This window comes from Salvelinus fontinalis, chromosome 5, assembly GCF_029448725.1.
Source record: "Salvelinus fontinalis isolate EN_2023a chromosome 5, ASM2944872v1, whole genome shotgun sequence".
NCBI lineage: Eukaryota > Metazoa > Chordata > Actinopteri > Salmoniformes > Salmonidae > Salvelinus > Salvelinus fontinalis.
The window spans coordinates 3,489,999-3,513,062 of record NC_074669.1 but is presented as its reverse complement, the minus strand read 5'-3'; the positions used below and the strand labels follow the sequence as shown (position 1 = coordinate 3,513,062).

The following is a 23,064-nucleotide window of genomic DNA, read 5'->3' as shown; positions in this document are numbered from 1 at the left end:
CAGGCTCTACTATGCTGCTCTACTATCTACTGAATCAGACTCTACTATGTTCCTCTACTGTCTACTGAATCAGGCTGAATCAGACTCTACTATGCTGCTCTACTATCTACTGAATCAGACTCTACTATGTTCCTCTACTGTCTACTGAATCAGGCTGAATCAGACTCTACTATGTTCCTCTACTGTCTACTGAATCAGGCTCTACTATGCTCCTCTACTGTCTACTGAATCAGGCTCTACTATGCTGCTCTACTATCTACTGAATCAGACTCTACTATGTTGCTCTACTGTCTACTGAATCAGGCTCTACTATGCTGCTCTACTATCTACTGAATCAGGCTCTACTATGTTCCTCTACTATCTACTGAATCAGGCTCTACTATGTTCCTCTACTATCTACTGAATCAGGCTCTACTATGTTCCTCTATAATCTACTGAATCAGGCTCTACTATGTTCCTCTACTATCTACTGAATCAGGCTCTACTATGCTGCTCTACTATCTACTGAATCAGGCTCTACTATCTACTGAATCAGGCTCTACTATGTTCCTCTACTATCTACTGAATCAGGCTCTACTATGTTCCTCTATAATCTACTGAATCAGGCTCTACTATGTTCCTCTACTATCTACTGAATCAGGCTCTACTATGCTCCTCTACTGTCTACTGAATCAGGCTCTACTATGCTCCTCTACTGTCTACTGAATCAGGCTCTACTATGCTCCTCTACTGTCTACTGAATCAGGCTGAATCAGGCTCTACTATGCTCCTCTACTATCTACTGAATCAGGCTCTACTATGCTCCTCTACTATCTGCTGAATCAGGCTCTACTATGCTCCTCTACTATCTACTGAATCAGGCTGAATCAGGCTCTACTATGCTGCTCTACTATCTACTGAATCAGGCTCTACTATGCTCCTCTACTATCTACTGAATCAGGCTCTACTATGTTCCTCTACTATCTACTGAATCAGGCTCTACTATGCTGCTCTACTATATACTGAATCAGGCTCTACTATGCTCCTCTACTATCTACTGAATCAGGCTGAATCAGGCTCTACTATGTTCCTCTACTATCTACTGAATCAGGCTCTACTATGCTGCTCTACTGAATCAGGCTCTACTATCTACTGAATCAGGCTCTACTATGCTACTCTACTGAATCAGGCTCTACTATCTACTGAATCAGGCTCTACTATGCTGCTCTACTATCTACTGAATCAGGCTCTACTATCTACTGAATCAGACTCTACTATGTTCCTCTACTATCTACTGAATCAGGCTCTACTATGCTGCTCTACTATCTACTGAATCAGGCTCTACTATCTACTGAATCAGACTCTACTATGCTGCTCTACTATCTACTGAATCAGGCTCTACTATCTACTGAATCAGGCTCTACTATGCTCCTCTACTATCTACTGAATCAGGCTCTACTATGCTGCTCTACTATCTACTGAATCAGGCTCTACTATGTTCCTCTACTATCTACTGAATCCGGCTCTACTAGGCTACTTTACTGTCTACAACAACATTTGTACACATGGCACAATGAATATTAGCCCACAACTCGAGTGTTCCTTTCACAAGGGTCTTTCATAAGTCTTATCCAATCAGTGCTGAACTACTGGTTGGGTGATGTGCCCGCCCACTAGGCTCGCTCAAAGGTTGTTACAGGGCATTGGTTGCCATATTCTTTCTGTATTGAATGACGTTTGTAAATGTAATTTCCAGCTGCTTGCCAATAACAGACGATTATCACTATATATACTATTAATGATTATCAGCTGTTTATTTTAATTTGAGCCATAGGTACAGAATTCTTGATCATATCAGATACTTTTTTATTTTTTTGTTCATGTGAAATATCAGTTAAATGTTCAAAAAAATTCAATCTGGCATCCCACAGGGGGAGGAATTAGGGAGAACATGTACACCGCCCACTGCACTAGGGCTGCTTGTTATGCGAGGTCGGGATTTCGGATTGAACTTTGCCACCCATTTGTTACTTTATAACGTTCCGTTTTTTGGAGGTAGGTCTACAACCTTTTAATTCTCCGCGGCACAAGCGTCTGTAACCCGCAGCTGCAAGATGTACATTTGGCTTACAATCATAGCCGGATTGGCTGTTTTGCCGTTTCTTCTGAAAACGGTATTCGATCCATACTTTGGCCAAGACTGTTCATATATCTTCAAAGCAATCAAACTTGGAATCAGGCTGCAAAAATACAAAAAGAAAAAACCTTTCTATAGCATTTTGGACTGCTTTTTGGACACGGTAAAGAAACAACCGAATAAAACGTTCCTGCATTTTGAGGGGACATCCCATTCTTACATCGAGGTGGATAAGCAGAGCAACAAGGTTGCCAGAGCATTGAAGACTCACGCTAATCTAAAAGAGGGGGACACGGTAGCTCTCTTTATGGGGAACGAACCCTCTTACGCGTGTATTTGGCTGGGCCTGGCCAAACTGGGCTGTGCAACCGCTCTGCTAAACTTCAACATACGGTCAAAATCTCTGCTACACTGTTTCTCATGCTGTGGGGCCAAAGTGATCATCGCGGCGGCAGGTAAGGATTCCACTATATTCATCAGTTTGCATCAGTTTCAATGTGGGACTTTTATTTTGAAGGCGACCCTACTTTTCCACTGTTTGCTCACGCTAATGTTGTTCACGACACACACGCGTAGGTAAAGGATAGGGTCGGTTTGTCACTAGTAACCATGGCCATAAAACCATAATTATGGCTAAACTCCGCATATTTCTACAATTTCTATTAAAAATATAATTTGAAACCTAACCTTACCACACTGTTAACCTTATGACTAACCTTCAATTAAGACCCCAAAAAAACATATGGCCAATTTTGACTTTGACTGACTAGAGCTGAGGTAACTAGTGAAAACCTTAAGGTTGGGATGCATGTGTTTCTAGACTACTAGGTCCTAGTCTAGGGGTAGGCCTACAGTTTATATTTCAAAAACCCTAAACAGCAATCATCATACTAGTGTGTTCCATTAGTAAGACTGCCTCTCACTGTAAACTACTTGAAATCAGAAATGTGTTCGCAATAGCAGCTTGTTCACCCACACCCGTCGCAAGTAGCGGTAGCTAATAACCCACCCACACCCGTCGCAAGTAGCGGTAGCTAATAACCCACCCACACCCGTCGCAGTAGCGGTAGCTAATAACCCACCCACACCCGTCGCAGTAGCGGTAGCTAATAACCCACCCACACCCGTCGCAGTAGCGGTAGCTAATAACCCACCCACACCCGTCGCAGTAGCGGTAGCTAATAACCCATCCACAACCGCCTGACTAAATGAGATAAAGTGAAAATCTGAGGCCTTTAACCACTAATATAGAAAATGCGCTTTAGGCTAGTCAAAGACGCCGTAGCGATTTTTTTTGCAAGGGGTGCAGGATTTTGTCTTTCTTCTGTCTGACTATATATGTTTCTGCTTATAATTTCCGACATTTGTGTAGGCTATTTGTTAGTCAACTTCTCTTCTGTCATTATACAGTATGTTGCTATAGAAGATTAAACAAGCCCTTGCTCACCAGATTAATAGAAGGAAAACTGTGATCTAATTGATATCGGTGACATTTTCTGTCAACTTTCGCGGAGAAAATATGTTTGGGATTGGGGAAATATAAAACTTTGACAAAACGACCCAACATGTTTCTGATACATTTTCAGTTCGGCTTGGATGTATATTTTATGTGGCTTAAAATACTGCGTTTAAAGAAAGCACCTCTACTACAGACAGTATCTGAGCGTTTATATTCTCCAGATGCTGAAATAAATAAGATTTCTCCACTCCTGTTCCCGAGTAAACATTTATTACGTTTGATGTATAATTTTACTGCAAGAAATTTTAAATTCTGCATGAGTTAATATTAAGGCTATGTGAGAGGTTATAAGACCTACAGTCAGTGTCCAGAGTTCAGTTTCCATTGAACCCATCTGAACAGTAGGCTACAGTCAGTTACAGTTCACTTAAACTTTCCCATCTTGTGACTGTCGAATTTGTATCGTGCCTCACAATCATCACACATACCATAGCCGGTACTGCTATCAACTTCTTTTTACCTGTTAACTAAATCAACTCTCAATTTCTCAGATTTTCTCTGATTGAATTAAACTCCGATATTGTTATTTTTGCCTCCCACGTATTGAAGTAAACTTTTCTGCCCGTTCTCAAAAGCAATTGGCGTGTAGACTATTTGCCTGAGTTACAGTTAGGGAGTGGTCGAAATGTACACATTTTTTTACCCCGAGGAAAATGGGGGAGGGTCATAATTTTTCAATTCCAGTTAGTTGGGAGGGTTTAGTATTTTAACATTTCGTCCGGGGGAGGATCACGTCATTTGGAATGGTAAATCTAAAAGCTGGCTATAGGTTCGGGGGTGTGTCAAATGTTTTTTTTTTAGCTTTTCACTGGGGGCTCCCGAGTGGCGCAGTTTGAAAAATATGTTAACTTCAACCAGTTTGCAGTCAACATTATTCTAAGTAATTTAATTGGATTCAATTTGGAAAATATGTACATAGAATTTGCACGGATATAATTGACATTACTATGAAGTGGCAGCCGAGGAGATGGACAGCGCATGGGTGCTGAAAGTAGGCTAATTCTAGAAATCCTAAAGATTTAAAGTCTTAATTTGACTTTTAAGCTACTAACAATAAGAGTTGTTTTGTGTTGGAAACTATTTCCTCCTATTCAAGCAATAAGAGGTAGGAGGCCTATTTGTTTGACAGACAAAATTATATTCTCTATCCATAGATTTTTCAGCCAATTCCTTCAGTCACCATGTACTCCTTAAATATATCGGTGTCAGTGAGTGAAGGGCTTGGTGTGTTAAGTTAAAACCAGGACTAGAAACAAGCTGTAAAATGGAAAGACGTGACTCCGATATCTTTGGCTTGTCTCTATGATAGGGCTGCGCTACAACCTTCTATAGCGGAGGACACAAAAAATGTACTGCGTGGGAAGTAATGTGTGATTCTGTCACTATCAATTAATGTTAAACATTTCAACTGGCTATTAAACAACATACTAACTCTAAATCAGTCAGGAGCAAGCCAGGTAGCCTAGGAAGAAGGAACGAAAACAGATTATTTGGGTTATATTGTTGATGTTATTAGTATATTATCGTTATTGTTATTATTATTATTATTGTCATTATCATTGTTATTATTTTTTATTGTTATTACGTTATTATTATTGTCATTATTGTTATTATTATCATTATCATTGTTATTATTGTTATCGTTATTATTATTATTATTATTATTTTAATAAATAAATTGTGAAGCGTTTGAGACACGCTACAGTCTGGCAGGAGCGCTCAGGATTTCAACAACTCATCAGCAACAGCACTTCAACAACAGGCCTTTACATTTCAAATTTAGGCTGTATTTTTATTTTATTTTAAGAATGACATAATAATGAATTCACTTTTAGAAGCACATGTTTGACCAGTCTTTGGTTTGAGAATCATGCGGTGAGCTATGTATGCCTAGGTTTGGCCTAGGTTTGGCCAGTCTATTAGGAATGTATTCTACTGGGAATGTATTCTATTGGAATGTTTAATACTGTATTCTACTAGCAATGTATTCTACTAGCAATGTATTCTACTAGTAATGTATTCTACTAGGAATGTTTAATACTGTATTCTACTAGCAATGTATTCTACTAGGAATGTATTCTACTAGGGATGTTTAATAATGTATTCTACTAGCAATGTATTCTATTAGCAATGTATTCTACTAGGAATTTATTCTACTAGGAATGTTTAATACTGTATTCTACTAGCAATGTATTCTACTAGGAATGTATTCTACTAGGGATGTTTAATAATGTATTCTACTAGCAATGTATTCTACTAGGAATGTATTCTACTAGCAATGTATTCTAATAGCAATGTATTCTACTAGCAATGTATTCTACTAGGAATGTATTCTACTAGGAATGTTTAATACTGTATTCTACTAGCAATGTATTCTACTAGGAATGTATTCTACTAGGGATGTTTAATAATGTATTCTACTAGCAATGTATTCTACTAGCAATGTATTCTAATAGGAATGTATTCTACTAGGGATGTTTAATAATGTATTCTACTAGCATTGTATTCTACTAGCAATGTAACATAAGCCCCAATGTGGCACGTCGCTCAAGGTTGATCTTCTGAGGGGCTGACAGCAAGACATAGAATGTTCTGGAATGTAGTGTAGAACCCCCAGGCTCCATGTGTTGCATTTCTCAATGGAGGACCTGAACATAATTACTAATAATTTGTAGACTGCAAGTTGACTGGAAGAAGCCCAAATATATATTTGACTAAAACATTATTTCAAACCTTGCTTACATCTGTATATGATCATATATATATCTCTCTATTATGAAAGGAAATATATTGATTTCCAAAATTAAAATCACTTGAAGCTGATTTGCTGGTATTTTTAGTATTTTATGTCCAACAAAACAAAAAACATCTCAGAAAACTTGGGGAGCCAAATAAAATCACCTGCGGGTCACCAGGTGGGGAACCTGGTCTAAGGAGTTGAGACTAACATCACCTGCCTGCCTGTCTCTCTCTCTGTGTCTCTCTCTACATCTGTGTCTTCCTCTGTCTGTCTCTCCCTGTCTCTCTCTCTCCCTTTCACCTTCACTCTATCCCACAGAGCTGAAAGAGGCAGTGGAGGAGGTTCTCCCTACACTTAAACAGCAGGGTATCTCTGTGTACCTCCTGTCAGAGGAGTGCAGTGTAGAAGGCATCAACCCCCTCTCAGAACATATCACCCAGGCTTCAGACACTCCCCTGTCAGTTGACCTCAGGGCCAACATCACCAGCAAGAGCCCTGCGCTCTACATCTACACGTCAGGGACCACTGGTAAGAACCTCAGTCCTCCTCTACACCTCAGGAACCAATGGTAAGAACCTCAGTCCTCCTCTACACCTCAGGGACCACTGGTGAGAACCTCAGTCCTCCTCTACAGCTAAGGAACCACTGGTAAGAACCTCAGTTCTCTACACCTCAGGAACCACTGGTAAGAACCTCAGTCCTCCTCTACAGCTCAGGGACCACTGGTAAGAACCTCAGTCCTCTACACCTCAGTCCTCCTCTACACCTCAGGAACCACTGGTGAGAACCTCAGTCCTCCTCTTCACCTCAGGAACAACTGGTAAGAACCTCAGTCCTCCTCTACAACTCAGTCCTCCTCTACACCTCAGGAACCACTGGTAAGAACATCAGTCCTCCTCTACACCTCAGGAACCACTGGTAAGAACCTCAGTCCTCCTCTACACCTCAGGAACAACTGGTAAGAACCTCAGTCCTCCTCTACAACTCAGTCCTCTACACCTCAGGGACCACTGGTAAGAACCTCAGTCCTCCTCTACACCTCAGGAACAACTGGTAAGAACCTCAGTCCTCCTCTACAACTCAGTCCTCTACACCTCAGGGACCACTGGTGAGAACCTCAGTCCTCCGCTACACCCCAGGAACCACTGGTAAGAACCTCAGTCCTCCTCTACAACTCAGTCCTCTACACCTCAGGGACCACTGGTGAGAACCTCAGTCCTCCTCTACACCCCAGGAACCACTGGTGAGAACCTCAGTCCTCCTCTACACCTCAGGGACCACTGGTGAGAACCTCAGTCCTCCTCTACAACTCAGGAACCCCTGGTAAGAACCTCAGTCCTCCTCTACACCTCAATAACAACTGGTAAGAACCTCAGTCCTCAGTCCTCCTCTACACCTCAAGAACCACTGGTACCATTCCTTCCAGCCCTGGGACTAGGACTGGAAGGAGCTGGGGATGGTTTCTGGAAACGGCTCCTAGTCCCCTAATGGATGAATTTGGATGTAGGCACTTCATGTAAATCTGAAAGAAGGATTTTATTTGCTTATACCTATTGAATTGTTTCCTGGGGGTAGGATTTGTTATGCATACGTCATTCAATGCACTGTGTCTATTGTCTATAGATAACCCACTGTCCTATCTGACTGTAGGTCTACCTAAAGCGGCTCTGGTGACCCAGGAGAGGGTGTGGACTGCGTCCTTTATCCAAGCCGTCTCAGGAGTGACATCCCAGGATGTGTTCTATATCAACCTGCCTCTCTATCACAGCGCCGGCTTCCTCATCGGACTCACTGGGGCCATCGAGAGGGGTAATGTTATGACTCTTATTTTGAAATGCTAGGAATGAGTTGTCAGATTTGTTTATTTAACACGTCAATGTGTTTGTATCTGCCCCCTAGTCAAATAAACCATACCGAATTGATTCATACTCTAGAGATATCTGAGCAGAGTGTATTGCATGCTGAACGAAGCCATTAGATACATTAGTAGGACACATAGGCGTTCGACACGTATCGTCTTGCACAGTGAAAAGATGACTTTGGTCTACTTTTAAAACATGTCTAAACAAGATGGTGTAAGTTATTTAGGATATATGATTAAATACCCAGTCTGTGACATCATCTGTCTCCTATACCAGGCATAACAGTAGTTCTGAGGAGGAAGTTATGATGAAATACCCAGTCTGTGACATCATCTGTCTCCTATACCAGGCATAACAGTAGTTCTGAGTAGGAAGTTATGATGAAATACCCAGTCTGTGACATCATCTGTCTCCTATACCAGGCATAACAGTAGTTCTGAGTAGGAAGTTATGATGAAATACCCAGTCTGTGACATCATCTGTCTCCTATACCAGGCATAACAGTAGTTCTGAGGAGGAAGTTTTCAGCGTCTCAGTTCTGGGAGGACTGTAGGACACATAATGTAACAGTGATGCAGTACATCGGAGAGACCATGAGATACCTCTGCAACACACCCATGGTAAAGGACACCTCGTCTAGGACACCGATCCTTGTGTGGCTCAGTTGGTAGAGTATGACGCTTGCAATGCCAGGGGTTATGGGTTTGATTTTCCCACGGGGGACCAGTACGAAAATGTTTCCCAACGTTGAGAAAAGGGGGGTGAATTTGGGAGCAGCATTATGTTGCAACTGCTTTCTGTACAGGGCCGTAGTTTCTTTACTAAATTAGATTTCTGTTGACCGACCCTTGATTTACACTACCGGTCAAAAGTTTTAGAACCCCTAAACATTCAAGGGTTTTTCTTTATTTTTACTATTTTCTACATTGTAAAACAATAGTGAAGACATTGAAACTATGAAATAACACATATGGAATCATGTAGTAACCCAAAAAAAGTGTTAAACAAATCTAAATATATTTTATATTTGAGATTCCTCAAAGTAGCCACCCTTTGACTTGATGACAGCTTTGCACACTCTTGAAATTCAACCAGCTTCATGAGATAGTCACCTGGAATGCATTTCATTTAACAGGTGTGCCTTGTTAAAAGTTAATTTGTGGAATTTCTTTCCTTAATGCGTTTGAGCCAATCAGTTGTGTTGTGACAAGGTATGCAGAAGATAGCCCTATTTGGTAAAATACAAAGTCCATATTATGGCAAGAACAGCTCAAATAAGCAAAGAGAAACAACAGTCATCATTACTTTAAGACATGAAGGTCAGTCAATATGGAACATTTCAAGAACTTTGAAAGTGCAGTCGCAAAAACCATCAAGCGCTATGATGAAACTGGCTCTCATGAGGACCGCCACAGGAAAGGAAGACCCAGAGTTACCTCTGCTGCAGAGGATAAGTTCATTAGAGTTACCAGCCTCTCAAATTGCAACACAAATAAATGCTTCACAGAGTTCAAGTAGCAGACACATCTCAACATCAACTTTTCAGAGAAACCACTACTAAAGGACACCAATAAGAAGAAGAGACTTGCTTAGGCCAAGAAACATGAGCAATGGACATTAGACCAGTGGAAATTTGTCCTTTGGTCTGGAGTCCAAATTTGAACATTTTGGTTCCAACCGCCATGTCTTTGTGAGACTCAGTGTGGGTGGACGGATGATCTCCGCATGTGTATTTCCCACCATAAAGCATGGAGGAGGAGGTGTGATGGTGTGGGGGTGCTTTGCTGGTGACACTGTCTGTGATTTATTTTGAATTCAAGGCACACTTAACCAGCATGGCTACCATAGCATTCTGCAGCCATAAGCCATCACATCTGGTTTGGGCTTAGTGGGACTATCATTTGTTTTTCAACAGGACAATGACTCAACACACTTCCAGGCTGTGTAAGGGCTATTTTTACCAAGAAGGAGAGTGATGGAGAGCTGCATCAGATAACCTGGCCTCCACAATCACCCGACCTTGACCCAATTGAGATGGTTTGGGATGAGTTGGACAGCAGAGTGAAGGAAAAGTAGCCAACAAGTGCTCAGCATTTATGGGAACTCCTTCAAGACTGTTGGAAAAGCATTCCAGGTGAAGCTGGTTGAGAGAATGCCAAGTGTGTACAAAGCTATCATCAAGGCAAAGGGTGGCTATTTGAAGAATCTCTAAAATAAAATATATTTAGATTTGTTTAACACTTTTTTTGGTTACTATGTGATTCCATATGTGTTATTTCATAGTTTTGATGTATTCACTATTATTCTACAATGTAGAAAATAGTACAAATAAAGAAAAACCCTTTAATGAGTAGGTGTTCTAAAACCTTTGACCGGTAGTGTACCTGCCAACTGTGAACTGTCTAGCTTTGGACACTCTGTGTGTGTGTGTGTGTGTGTGTGTGTGTGTGTGTGTTTACAATACGATGTTTATCAAAGTTACTACTGCACTACTGTAGGGCTCCCGAGTGGCACAGCGGTCTAAGGCACTGCATCTCATTACAAGGCACTGCATCTCATTACAAGGCACTGCATCTCATTACAAGGCACTGCATCTCATTACAAGGCACTGCATCTCATTACAAGGCACTGCATCTCATTACAAGGCACTGCATCTCATTAGTTGGATTCCAGGCTGTATCACAACCGGCCATGATGGAGTCCCATACGGCGGCACACAATTAGCCCAGCGTCGTTAGGGTTTGGCCGGAGTAGGCCGTCATTATAAATAAGAATTTGTTCTTAACTGACTTGCCTGCTGAAATATAGGTGAAATAAAAAAATAAATAAATAAGAGTGTCTGCTAAATTCCACGTATTTAGTATATGTAGTAACTCCAGCATAATACTGTATGATTACAGTTTTTATTTTAATGTTACAGCCACCGTATTGCCTTAGGTCTGTTATAAAAACTCAGATGACCTAGCAAAGTTCAATTGAACTGCTTTTAATTGGAGAAAACATATTTGAAACGCTTCACCACCCTGTAATGGATCTTTTCTGACCACAGTGTCTATTGAGTAGAATATCATTTCACAAATCGATCTTCGTCCCCGTTTCTATTTTCAGAAAGACAACGAGAAGGACCATAAAGTGCGTATTGCCATCGGCAACGGGGTCCGTTCAGACATCTGGAGAGAGTTTCTGAATCGTTTTGGAGACGTCGCTGTCAGGGAACTGTACGCCGCCACCGAGGGCAACATCGGCTTCATCAACTACACCAGCAAGATCGGAGTGGTTGGACGAGTCAACTTTCTCCACAGGGTAGGTAGTGATCTGACCCCAACACAATTGAATCCAGGATAACTACACGTGGGATCACATATGGATTCAAGTCACTACCTGATGTGTAAATGATGTGCCTCCTTAACAGAAAATATATACATATATTTTTTTGTAATTGTGTTTCACTTTCAGAGACTTTTCCCCTATACTTTGATCAAATTTGACATTGAGAAGGAGGAACCTGTTAGGAACTCAAAGGGTCTGTGTATCCAAGCAATGAAAGGTACCTTTTTTTAATTTATTGATGTTGACTTTTACCCCACTGACATAGAATCTGTGAACTGTCTAGGTTTGGACACTCTGTTTTGTAATACGATGTCTATCAAAGTTACTTTAGTTTAAGGCAGACTGTGACCGTGGATTGGGTTCCAAGTCATTGCTTCATATTGTTGACGGTACAAAGTTGAGAAAAGGGGGGTGAATTTGGGAGCAGCATTATGTTGCAACTGCTTTCTGTACAGGGCCGTAGTTTCTTCACTAAATTAGATTTTCTAGTTGACCAACACTCTGTTTACCCACCAACTGTGAACTGTGCAGCTTTGGACACTCTGGGACATGGATTGGGTCCTGCTTTATATTGTTGACAGAACAACACTGGGTAAAGTATGACCCAATGTCGTCTTCCCAAATTAAGAACCTGGAGCCGTGTGTATCACACGTCTCAATAGGACTACTTTATGGTCAGTTCTTAAATAGCAATGCATACGTTTACATTTACGGTGGGGGGGGGGGGAATCCCAGATCAGTGCTCCTTAGTCGCTTGATACATAGTTCTTACAATACATATTGTGAGCATCAGCATCATTATCCCCATCTTCCTTTTTTTTAGGTGAGGCTGGACTTTTGGTTGGAAAGATAACCAAGAGATCTCCCTTTGTTGGTTATGCTGGTAACGACCAGCAGACAGAGAAGAAGAGACTGAGAGACGTCTTACAGACAGGAGACCTGTACTTCAACACTGGAGACCTGTTGAGGATCGATGAACAAAACTTTGTTCAGTTTCAGGATCGGGTTGGTGACACTTTCAGGTAGGCGGTACGGTTGACAAAATTCCCAGGTTTTCTAGAAATGACAGTTGGAAAATCAGAAGGAAATTATCAGGAAATCTGGAAAACCTGGGAATTTTGGTAAAGGTATCAGAATTTTCCAACCCTACAACAGTATGTCACTCAGGGTTCGAATTACACTTATCTTGGGGCTGTCAAACATCTCTTGGGGCTGTCAAACATCTCTTGGGGTTGTCAAACATCTCTTGGGGCTGTCAAACATCTCTTGGGGCTGTCAAACATCTCTTGGGGTTGTCAAACATCTCTTGGGGCTGTCAAACATCTCTTGGGGCTGTCAAACATCTCTTGGGGCTGTCAAACATCTCTTGGGGCTGTCAAACATCTCTTGGGGCTGTCAAACATCTCTTGGGGCTGTCAAACATCTCTTGGGGCTGTCAAACATCTCTTGGGGTTGTCAAACATCTCTTGGGGCTGTCAAACATCTCTTGGGACTGTCAAACATCTCTTGGGGTTGTCAAACATCTCTTGGGGCTGTCAAACATCTCTTGGGGTTGACAAACATCTCTTGGGGTTGTCAAACATCTCTTGGGGTAGTCAAACATCTCTTGGGGTTGTCAAACATCTCTTGGGGTTGTCAAACATCTCTTGGGGTTGTCAAACATCTCTTGGGGCTGTCAAACATCTCTTGGGGCTGTCAAACATCTCTTGGGGCTGTCAAACATCTCTTGGGGCTGTCCAACATCTCTTGGGGCTGTCCAACATCTCTTGGGGCTGTCCAACATCTCTTGGGGCTGTCCAACATCTCTTGGGGCTGTCCAACATCTCTTGGGGCTGTCCAACATCTCTTGGGGCTGTCCAACATCTCTTGGGGCTGTCCAACATCTCTTGGGGCTGTCCAACATCTCTTGGGGCTGTCCAACATCTCTTGGGGCTGTCAAACATCTCTTGGGGCTGTCAAACATCTCTTGGGGCTGTCAAACATCTCTTGGGGCTGTCCAACATCTCTTGGGGCTGTCCAACATCTCTTGGGGCTGTCCAACATCTCTTGGGGCTGTCCAACATCTCTTGGGGCTGTCAAACATCTCTTGGGGCTGTCAAACATCTCTAGGGGCTGTCAAACATCTCTTGGGGCTGTCAAACATCTCTTGGGGCTGTCAAACATCTCTTGGGGCTGTCAAACATCTCTTGGGGCTGTCAAACATCTCTTGGGGCTGTCAAACATCTCTTGGGGCTGTCAAACATCTCTTGGGGTTGACCAACATGGACATGTTTTTGTTATTTCAGGTGGAAAGGCGAGAATGTTGCTACAACTGAAGTGGCGGATATCCTCACAATGGTGGACTGCATCGTGGAGGCTAATGTATATGGCGTGAAAGTTGAAGGTAAATATGAATCTATATGGTCAGATGGAGGTTGTTAACAGCTACTAAGTTAAAGGTTATTACTTACACCATGTATTATAGGTTAATACTTACACCATGTATTATAGGTTATTACTTACACCATGTATTATAGGTTAATACTTACACCATGTATTATAGGTTAATACTTACACCATGTATTATAGGTTAATACTTACACCATTTATTATAGGTTAATACTTACACCATGTACTATAGGTTAATACTTACACCATGTATTATAGGTTAATACTTACACCATGTACTATAGGTTAATACTTACACCATGTATTATAGGTTAATACTTACACCATGTATTATAGGTTAATACTTACACCATGTATTATAGGTTAATACTTACACCATGTATTATAGGTTAATACTTACACCATGTACTATAGGTTAATACTTACACCATGTACTATAGGTTATTACTTACAACATGTATTATGGGTTATTATAAGAATTGTGTTTCCTGGCAAACAAATATAGGGCTTACAGTCATTCTAAATTATAATCGTTTTAGTTTATAGGGTAGGTATTAATTTAAACCCAGTAGATTTGGCTCTAGATAAGTTAGCTATTCGCTAGTAGGAGACTATAAAATGAACTGCTCATCCGTACACGTACAACAGACTGCTCATCCGTACACTCATCCAATAGACTACTCATCCGTACACGTACAATAGACTACGCATACACCAGACTACACATACACCAGACTACACATACACCAGACTACACATACAATAGACTACACATACAATAGACTACACATACAATAGACTACACATACAATAGACTACACATACAATAGACTACACATACAATAGACTACACATACACCAGACTACACATACACCAGACTACACATACACCAGACTACACATACACCAGACTACACATACACCAGACTACACATACAGTGGCTTCCGAGTGGCGCAGCGTTCCAAGGCACTGCATCTCAGTGCTAGAGGCGTCACTTCAGACCATGGTTCGATTCCGGGGCTGTATCACAACCGGCCGTGATTGGGAGTCTCATAGGGCGGCGCACAATTGGCCCAGCGTCGTCCGGGTTAGCCCGTCATTGTAAATAAGAATTTGTTCTTAACTGACTTGCCTAGTTAAATAAAGGTTAAATAAAATACAAAAATATAGGCTGAATATTGTCTCTCTCCAGGTCATGAGGGGAGGATTGGAATGGCTGCTGTGAAGGTAGAAGAAGGGAAAGAGTTTGACGGCGCCAGCACCTTCAGCCTGGTAGCCAGCTACCTCCCTGCGTACGCAAGACCGCGCTTCATTAGAATACAGGTGAGCTTTACCCGACGTCGCTTTTTAATCATGTTGAAAGTCAGCTTTGTTTGTTATCATGATTTTAATCAGTGTAACCTGTAGCGCTGTCTTAGGCGTCTCACAGTACGGACACTGCAATTTCTTGCCCTGGCCACATCTGCAGTCCTCATGCCTCCTTGCAGCATGCCTAAGGCACGTTCACGCAGATGAGCAGGGACCCTGGGCATCTTTCTTTTTGTGTTTTTCAGAGTCAGTAGAAAGGCCTCTTTAGTGTCCTAAGTTTTCATAACTGTGACCTTAATTGCCTCCCGTCTGTAAGCTGTTAGTGTCTTAACGACCGTTCCACAGGTGACTGTTCATTAATTGTTTATGGTTCATTGAACAAGCATGGGAAACAGTGTTTAAACCCTTTACAATGAAGATCTGTGAAGTTATTTGGATTTTTACGAATTATCTTTGAAAGACAGGGTCTTGAAAAAGGGCCGTTTCTTTTTTTGTTGTTGCCGAGTTTATATTCTTAAAAATAATCTTAAATTATATTCTTATGTATAACACTTAAGAGCTCCTTCGAGATGACGGGAACATTTAAGATGAAGAAAGTGACGTTGGTGGAAGAGGGCTTCAACCCAGCTGCTGTCCAAGATCCTCTGTACTTCCTAGATCCAGCTAAGAAAACCTACGTACCCCTCACCGAAGAGATATACTCCTCCATAAACACCAGAGAAATTAAGTTATAAAATTTAAATGTGAAGAAAAAAGAAATGGGGAGAAAAAATCATGTTAGCTAATTAATGGACAAAATCTGCATTAATTATTAAATGTCTAATGTTTAGACCTGGTTTTCAAATACTATTTGATTATTTCATATACTTTTTCTCTGCGCATTGAGCTTGCCTGGGTTAACGGACCAATAGAATAATCCTAAAACTGCAAACCCCACCCGGCATTTGAAATGATTTCCAATAGTATTTGGAGCAAGGTCCTCCTGTTAACGTCGCATGTGTTATCAGATTACACGGGGGAATAATATGGTATAATGATTCCGTAGACTAACCCACTGTCTTTGTCTACTAATCTCAGGGAATAGATTTGAATTATATTTTGTAACAAACCTGATCATGCTTAAAATTATGTAGTTTTGGTCTTAACGAGACTTTATATTGTTTACAGTTAGTTATACATTATATTGTAGAGGGTACCAGCATCTGAAGATGCTTGAAAACAAACTTGATATTTTGATGTGCAGTATATTGATTGTACTTTTTGAATGGTTAATAAAACTTTTATGAACCCAAATAATTTCCTTGTCTTCTTCCTATACTAGATTGTGGACGACACTAATAACCTGTTTTATTATATTAGGGCACTATAAACCTGATTTATGATATCAGGGCTCTATTCAATCCGTATCGCAGAAGTTCAGTGTTACTGAAATTTAAAGGCAATGTTCCTGTGTTAGCAGAGACTGCATTCATGGTAAACGCTCCATAAATCGACGCAATCTCGAATTACCTTTAAGTGAATATTGTACAATCTGTAACTCTTCAGCGATCCAGATTGAATAGAGGCCTTAATCTAAGTGCTGTGTCGTCAATACTGTAGTTCTGTGATTTAATAGGTTGTAGGTTGCAGACTAGTGTTTTGATACATGTAATTACAACAGTCATAAAGTAGTGGGATATGAGATTGGTTTGAAGGCAGGCCACAGTAAATCTGGTCCTAGATTAAAACATATTTTTTTAAGGTAACCTTTATTTAACGAGTCAGTTAAGAACAAATTGTTATTTACAATGACGACCTACCCCAACCAAACCTGGACGGCGCTGGGAAAATTGTGCACCGCCCTATGGGACTCCCAATCACGGCCAGAAGTGATACAGCCTGGATTTGAACCAGGGACTGTAGTGACACCTCTTGCGCTGACCACTGCACCACTCGGGAGTTTGTGCTCTTGTCAACTCCGAAGCAGTCATTGTCAAGACAAACCTTATTCGTTTTTTATTTTTTTAAATTTAAAACCAATTTGACATGACAATGAGTGACGTTGGAGTCGGTATGATAACACAAACCGACTGGCACTCAGGCTAGGCCAAACTAGTGGCATATATATATATATATATATATATATATATATATATATACGACATGGTCAAAAGTATGTACCCCTTCAAATTTGTGGATTTGGCCATTTCAGCCAACCCAGTTGCTGACAAGTGTATAAAATCGAGCACAGAGCCATGCAATCTCCATAGACAAACATTGGCAGTAGAATGGTCTTACTGAAGAGCTCAGTGACTTTAAACGTCGCACCGTCTTAGGATGCCACCTTTGCAACAAGTCAGTTCATCAAATTTCTGCCATATACATATATATATATATGTGTGTGTGTGTCATACGGAACAAAACGGAACAAAAATATAAACGCAACATGCAACAATTTCAGATATTTTCCCGAGTTATTCAATGTTCCCTCTAAACTGTGCGTGACGCAGGACAAATATCAGCCCATGGGAGAGAAGCACGAGATTGTATTTCACTCAACTTTCTAGAGTTTTTCCCTGTCAACACTAATCAACGTTTCCCTTTACCGTGGCAATTGGGATCGTATTAGCCACTTTCAACGCAACATACCGAAACAAAGCCACGCAAGAGATGTTGTTGGGCTCTATTGCGCAAGACTCGGCCTGTACTTTACACAGACCGATGCGGCATAACCAATCAGAGCTGCGGTATGTCTATATGCAAATACCCTTGCCATATATGGATCTGTGTCGTTCACTTTGAGCTGGAATGTTTACAGCTGTGGTCCTGCGACGATAAGCTTGTTAGGAGATCGAAGGGAGAGCTGCATGTAGCCACATTTTGTTCATATCCTTTGCCAGTAAGTAAGTTATTAGCCCAGTTATAGATCATTTGTAGTCAGCAATAGTGGAGTGATTGCTTCATACAAGAGCAAAAAACGTGTACATTTCTAGACATCTTTGAAAAGCGAGTCAGGTAAACATCTTTTTTGTCTTAAAGGGGCAGTGTTGTATTTTGAGACAGGCTTTTAAAAATATTTTTATTTATTATATTTAATCTTTATTTAACTTGGCTTTTAAAAATATTTTTATTTATTATATTTAATCTTTATTTAACTAGGCTTTTAAAAATATTTTTATTTATTATATTTAATCTTTATTTAACTAGGCTTTTAAAAATATTTTTATTTAACTAGGCAAGTCAGTTAAGAACAAATTCTCATTTACAATGACGGCCTACCCCTGCCAAACCCGGACGACGCTGGGCCAATTGTGCGCCGCCCTATTGGACTCCCAATCACGGCCGGATGTGATGCAGCCTGGAATCAAACTAGGGACTGCAGTGACCCCTCTTGCACTGAGATGCAGTGCCTTTGACCTTGAATAAGCTAAGTAGCCAATAGGCAGAGTAGCATAATTTGTCTGTAATAATTGTATTGGAATAATAATGGATTTTATTTCATGTGGTTTCTTACAAACACACATTTTCAGTCACCTGCTTGTCTGAAAGACAAGTGGATAAACAGGTTAATGTCATGACTTGCATGTTTTTTTCAGAAGTCTCATGGAATGTAGGTCTACATTGAACACCACACATTGGCTGCTACTGTAGGCTGAATGATAGAACAGCTATTTCCATGTTAAAATGTTATGGGATGCATTTTCTCCATTGTTTTTGATGGTAGACCACTCTTAAAACTGTAATTTAAAGTGGGTACAGCCTCAGTGTTCACAGTAAAACTGTAACTTAAAGCAGGTACAGCCTCAGTGTTCACAGTAAAACTGTAACTTAAAGCGGGTACAGCCTCAGTGTTCACAGTAAAACTATAACTTAAAGCAGCTGCAGCCTCAGTGTTCACAGTAAAACTGTAACTTAAAGCAGCTACAGCCTCAGTGTTCACAGTAAAACTAACTTAAAGGGCTACAGCCTCAGTGTTCACAGTAAACACACACTGGAAGTTGCACAGAATTTTCACAATGTTCAAATATGCACTCAGCAGACCTGAAATTACAGATTTTTTGGGGAGGGAACATTGATTACAGTTCATATGAGGAAATCAGTCAATTGAAATAAACTGATTAGGTCCTAATCTATGGATGTCACATGACTGGGAATACAGATACTTCACAATGGGCCTCAGGATTTCGTCATGGTATTTTTGTGCATTGATAAAATGCAATTGTGTTCGTTGTCCGTAGCTTATGTCTGCCCATACCATAACCCCACCGCCACCATGGGGCACTCTGTTCACAACGTTGACATCAGCAAACCGCTCACCCACACAATGCCATACAGGTAGGTGGTCTGCGGTTGTGAGGCAGGTCGGACGGCTTATGGTAGAGAAATTTGGTAGATGAAATTAACATTACATTCTCTGGCACAACTCTGGTGGACATTCCTGCAGTCATCATGCCAATTGCACACTCCTTCAAAACTTGAGACCTCTGGCATTGTTGTGTGACTAAACTGCACATTTTAGAGTGGCCTTATTGTCCACAGCACAAGGTGAATTTGTGTAATAATCATGTTTAATCAGAGGCGAAACGCTCACTAACAGGGATGTGAACTAAATTTGAGAGAAATAAACTCTTTCTGCATATGAAACATTTTCTGGGATCATTTTTATTTCAGCTCATGAAAAACATAGGACCAACACTTTACATGCTGCGTTTATATTTTTCGCTCAGTAAAGTTTTATCCCCTTTTGGACCCTGATGAGATCATTGATCATTGAGAGTGAGAAGACACCAGACAATCTGTAACCTTTGTATACCATTCATTCACCATATGAGACACTTGACGCCACGAGTAAAAGGCTTGGAGGCCGAAAGGAATTGCACCATGAATTGTAGATGTTTGAAATATCTTACTACTGTCATGGATCGCCAGACATGCATTTGCATCCAAAGATTAGCAAGCTGAAAAATCTACACACTAATCTGTTAAGCGAGACACACCTACAGTCAGATCAGTGTGTTTTATAAGCACCCTACTCAATAATGTACTCTCTTCTCACGATTGAAGTCTCAAACCAAGCACTACTTTTAAAATTATTTTATGTATTAATTCAGTGTTATATTTAGAAATGTGTTGCAAAGAACAAAAACATTTAACGTAAATAAAACTAAAATAAATAATGTCAGCCACACAGGAAAAAGAAAACTAGTGTGTTATCATCATATCAAAATAAAATAGTACTGATGTGCCATAATAAATAGTCTATTAGTACAAAAATACATTTCAATAGAATGGAGCTTCCAGCATCACAAATAGAGGACAGGACCGCTCCTTAAAGCAGCTCCCCTCAACTACAGATCTTTTTAAATTATTTAAACCAAGCACTTTTTCTATTTTTGTTTTGTAAATAAGAAGAAAAAAAAGTTATTTCTGATTGTTAGAAATTTCTTTTAAGTAGTAGTGTTGTGTGGGTATGTAATGATGGTAGAAAAGTTGGATTTTATTACTGCTTACTGTAGGTCAGTTCCAAGGCTCACGGTAGGCATGTATAACCAGAATACAAACACAACCAATTAAATCATCACTTTCTCTCTCTCTTTTTTTTAAGAAACATTAAAAAAAAAAAACTTTTATACAAAATAACAAATGTAGAAAAGTTAATTTACAGCGAACCAAAGCCATTTGCTAGCATTATGTACAGCCACAATTTAAACATGTTTTTGTTTGTAGTATTTTCTCAAACTTCAATATGCATAGCAGGAAAAGAAAGCATTACCGTTTCATCAGCCTCATATTATTGTATGCTAAATCCAAGTTCACTGATATAATGGGTTGAAAATGCAGAGAAATGCTTTTAATTTAATTTCTTTTTTTAAACTTCCATAATTGATCAATCACTACAACTTAAAAAATCTGTTTTTAAGTAAGTCTTTATACTGAAAAAAAAAACAGTTACTATGCAGATAAGGCAGCACTGCTTGCAGTGCAAGATGGGACTTTTAATGTGTTTCAACTTAGTAGTAAGCAGGCTTCTGGACCTGAGTCATAGCACATGCATAGATGTAGACAGCTGCAGGAGTTTCTCAAATCGAGTCAGGTACATGTATCTACGGTAAAACATAACTACAAAAGATTCACTTCTTCTAAACATGGAGAGAGAAAGCCCGTTTGACCAATCAAACAGGGGCATCCCAATGCCAATACTTTACCTTCAGTCTTCAGTATTATATCTTCATAAACGACACGCCTACAGTACTTAAATCTCCAATCTTCCTTCAAAACCCTTGTTGAGATGAGATCATCTGCAAGTCCTTAGCTATCCTTCAAGAGAGAAACGCATGACCACAGACAACCTCACAGACAAAAAAGTTTTTTGCATATATCGACTTTTCTGTTTGTGAGTGCATACATTAAATTGGAAAATTTACGTTGCAATATTAATAATTTTTTTTTTCAAGAATTCTCCTTATCTAGAATTTTTTCAAAAATGTTATTTTTCTTGCAATTTGCTCAGAGTTGGTTTAAAAAAAAAATGGCTAAAAATTTCAAAATGAGATCATTCTTCAGTCAGTCTGTGGCACTGTTCATGCATTCCAACAACAGCTCAATTTTTTTTAAATATAATATATTATAGTTTTTAAAAGTTTTCATTTTTTGCAAGCCTTTAGTTAAAGCACCAAAAAAAGGGGGGGGGGGGGGGGGGAGCACAGCACTGGGTTAGGATGCTGCGTTGAGACTCCTCCCATTACAATGGGCCTCCTACCTTGTTGAGTTTTTTTTGGGGGGGGGGCGCAGTAAACAACGCATCAATGTTCAATATTCAAGAATCAAGTTCGTGCTTCATCAAGTCAAGCAGTGCTGCCCCCTACTGCCTGGGAGTGGGACAACGGGGTCACAGCAGCAGGAGAGGAGGGCAATGTTTCAGTCTGTGGCTGCCCCCTGATCTAACACATTCAGTAACAGGCCAGCTGTCTCCCTCTATGTTCAGAAGTGGTCAATGAGCACAGACACACAGTTGGCTCCCACCAGGTAGTTGGGGTCTCCTGGGAGAGACTTGTTCTGCCATGTCTTGGAGTCACCTGAGGGAATTAGAGAAACAGGGACACAGTTAATGGTCAGTCGGGTTGGTTCTTTGTCTTTTCTTATTGTGCCGTTCTTTCCATTTGTTTAAGGCCCAGTGTTAAGAGTGATCTACAGGCCGTAAATAACAGCATACGCTGACGAGAACTTACACAAAAATCATCATGTGTATTGTGTGTGAGAAATGTACGTGCAGTGCCTTGCAAAAGTATTTCTAAACATTGTATTGTGTTAAAGTGGGATTAAAATGTATTTCATTGTCATTTTTTTGTCAACAATCTACACAAAATACTTAACCCCAACACTAATACAGTATCCTAACCACAACACTGTCTGTAATACAGTATCCTGAGTTTCCTGTCCATGGACCCAAAACATTGATATTTTGTTCCCCGAGCCACTTAGTTATCACTTTTGCCTTATGGCAAGGTGCTCCATCATCCTGGAAAAGAGCATTGTTTGTCACCAAACTGTTCCTGGATGGTTGGGAGAAGTTCTCAGAGGATGTGCTTGTTCCATTCTTTGTTCTTAGGCAAAATTGTGAGTGAGCACACTCCCTTGACTGAGAAGCAACCCTCACATGAATGGTCTCAGTATGCTTTACTGTTGGCATGACACAGGACTGATGGTAGCGCTCACCTTGTCTTCTCCGGACAAACTTTTTTCCGGATGCCCCAAACAATCGGAAAGGGGATTCATCAGAGAAAATTACTTTACCCTAGTCCTCAGCAGTCCAATCCCTGT

At 40.5% G+C, this 23,064-nt stretch overlaps 2 protein-coding genes across 13 annotated transcripts in view; one reads left to right on the top strand and one right to left on the bottom strand.

Moving 5' to 3' along the window:
- Positions 1-1,954: 1,954 nt before the first annotated feature.
- zgc:101540 (hsFATP2a_ACSVL_like domain-containing protein) lies at positions 1,955-16,560 on the top strand. The gene is made up of 10 exons (XM_055922081.1): positions 1,955-2,571; positions 6,694-6,903; positions 8,026-8,184; positions 8,733-8,857; positions 11,346-11,540; positions 11,694-11,784; positions 12,391-12,589; positions 13,853-13,950; positions 15,149-15,279; positions 15,822-16,560. Exons 1-10 carry the CDS (start codon positions 2,094-2,096, stop codon positions 15,996-15,998), a joined length of 1,863 nt encoding a protein of 620 aa, XP_055778056.1. The 5' UTR covers positions 1,955-2,093; the 3' UTR covers positions 15,999-16,560.
- Positions 16,561-19,887: 3,327 nt separating this feature from the next.
- LOC129854911 (tight junction protein ZO-1-like) overlaps positions 19,888-23,064 on the bottom strand; it is a 177,750-nt gene continuing 174,573 nt past the window's right edge. For all 12 annotated transcript variants that reach the window (XM_055922068.1, XM_055922070.1, XM_055922072.1 and 9 more), the window contains one exon: positions 19,888-22,319. In XM_055922068.1, coding sequence (XP_055778043.1) covers positions 22,225-22,319 — 95 coding nt within the window. In that variant the 3' untranslated portion in view covers positions 19,888-22,224. The remainder of the gene's footprint in view (positions 22,320-23,064) is intronic.

What these genes read in the sequence shown, in the direction of transcription:
- zgc:101540 (XM_055922081.1), top strand. Translation starts at nt 2,094, where the DNA reads ATGTACATTTGGCTTACAATCATAGCCGGATTGGCTGTTTTGCCGTTT. An exon ending in CTACACGTCAGGGACCACTG is followed by an intron (nt 6,904 to 8,025) that starts GTAAGAACCTCA and finishes ATCTGACTGTAG; the next exon opens with GTCTACCTAAAGCGGCTCTG. An exon ending in ACCTCTGCAACACACCCATG is followed by an intron (nt 8,858 to 11,345) that starts GTAAAGGACACC and finishes TTCTATTTTCAG; the next exon opens with AAAGACAACGAGAAGGACCA.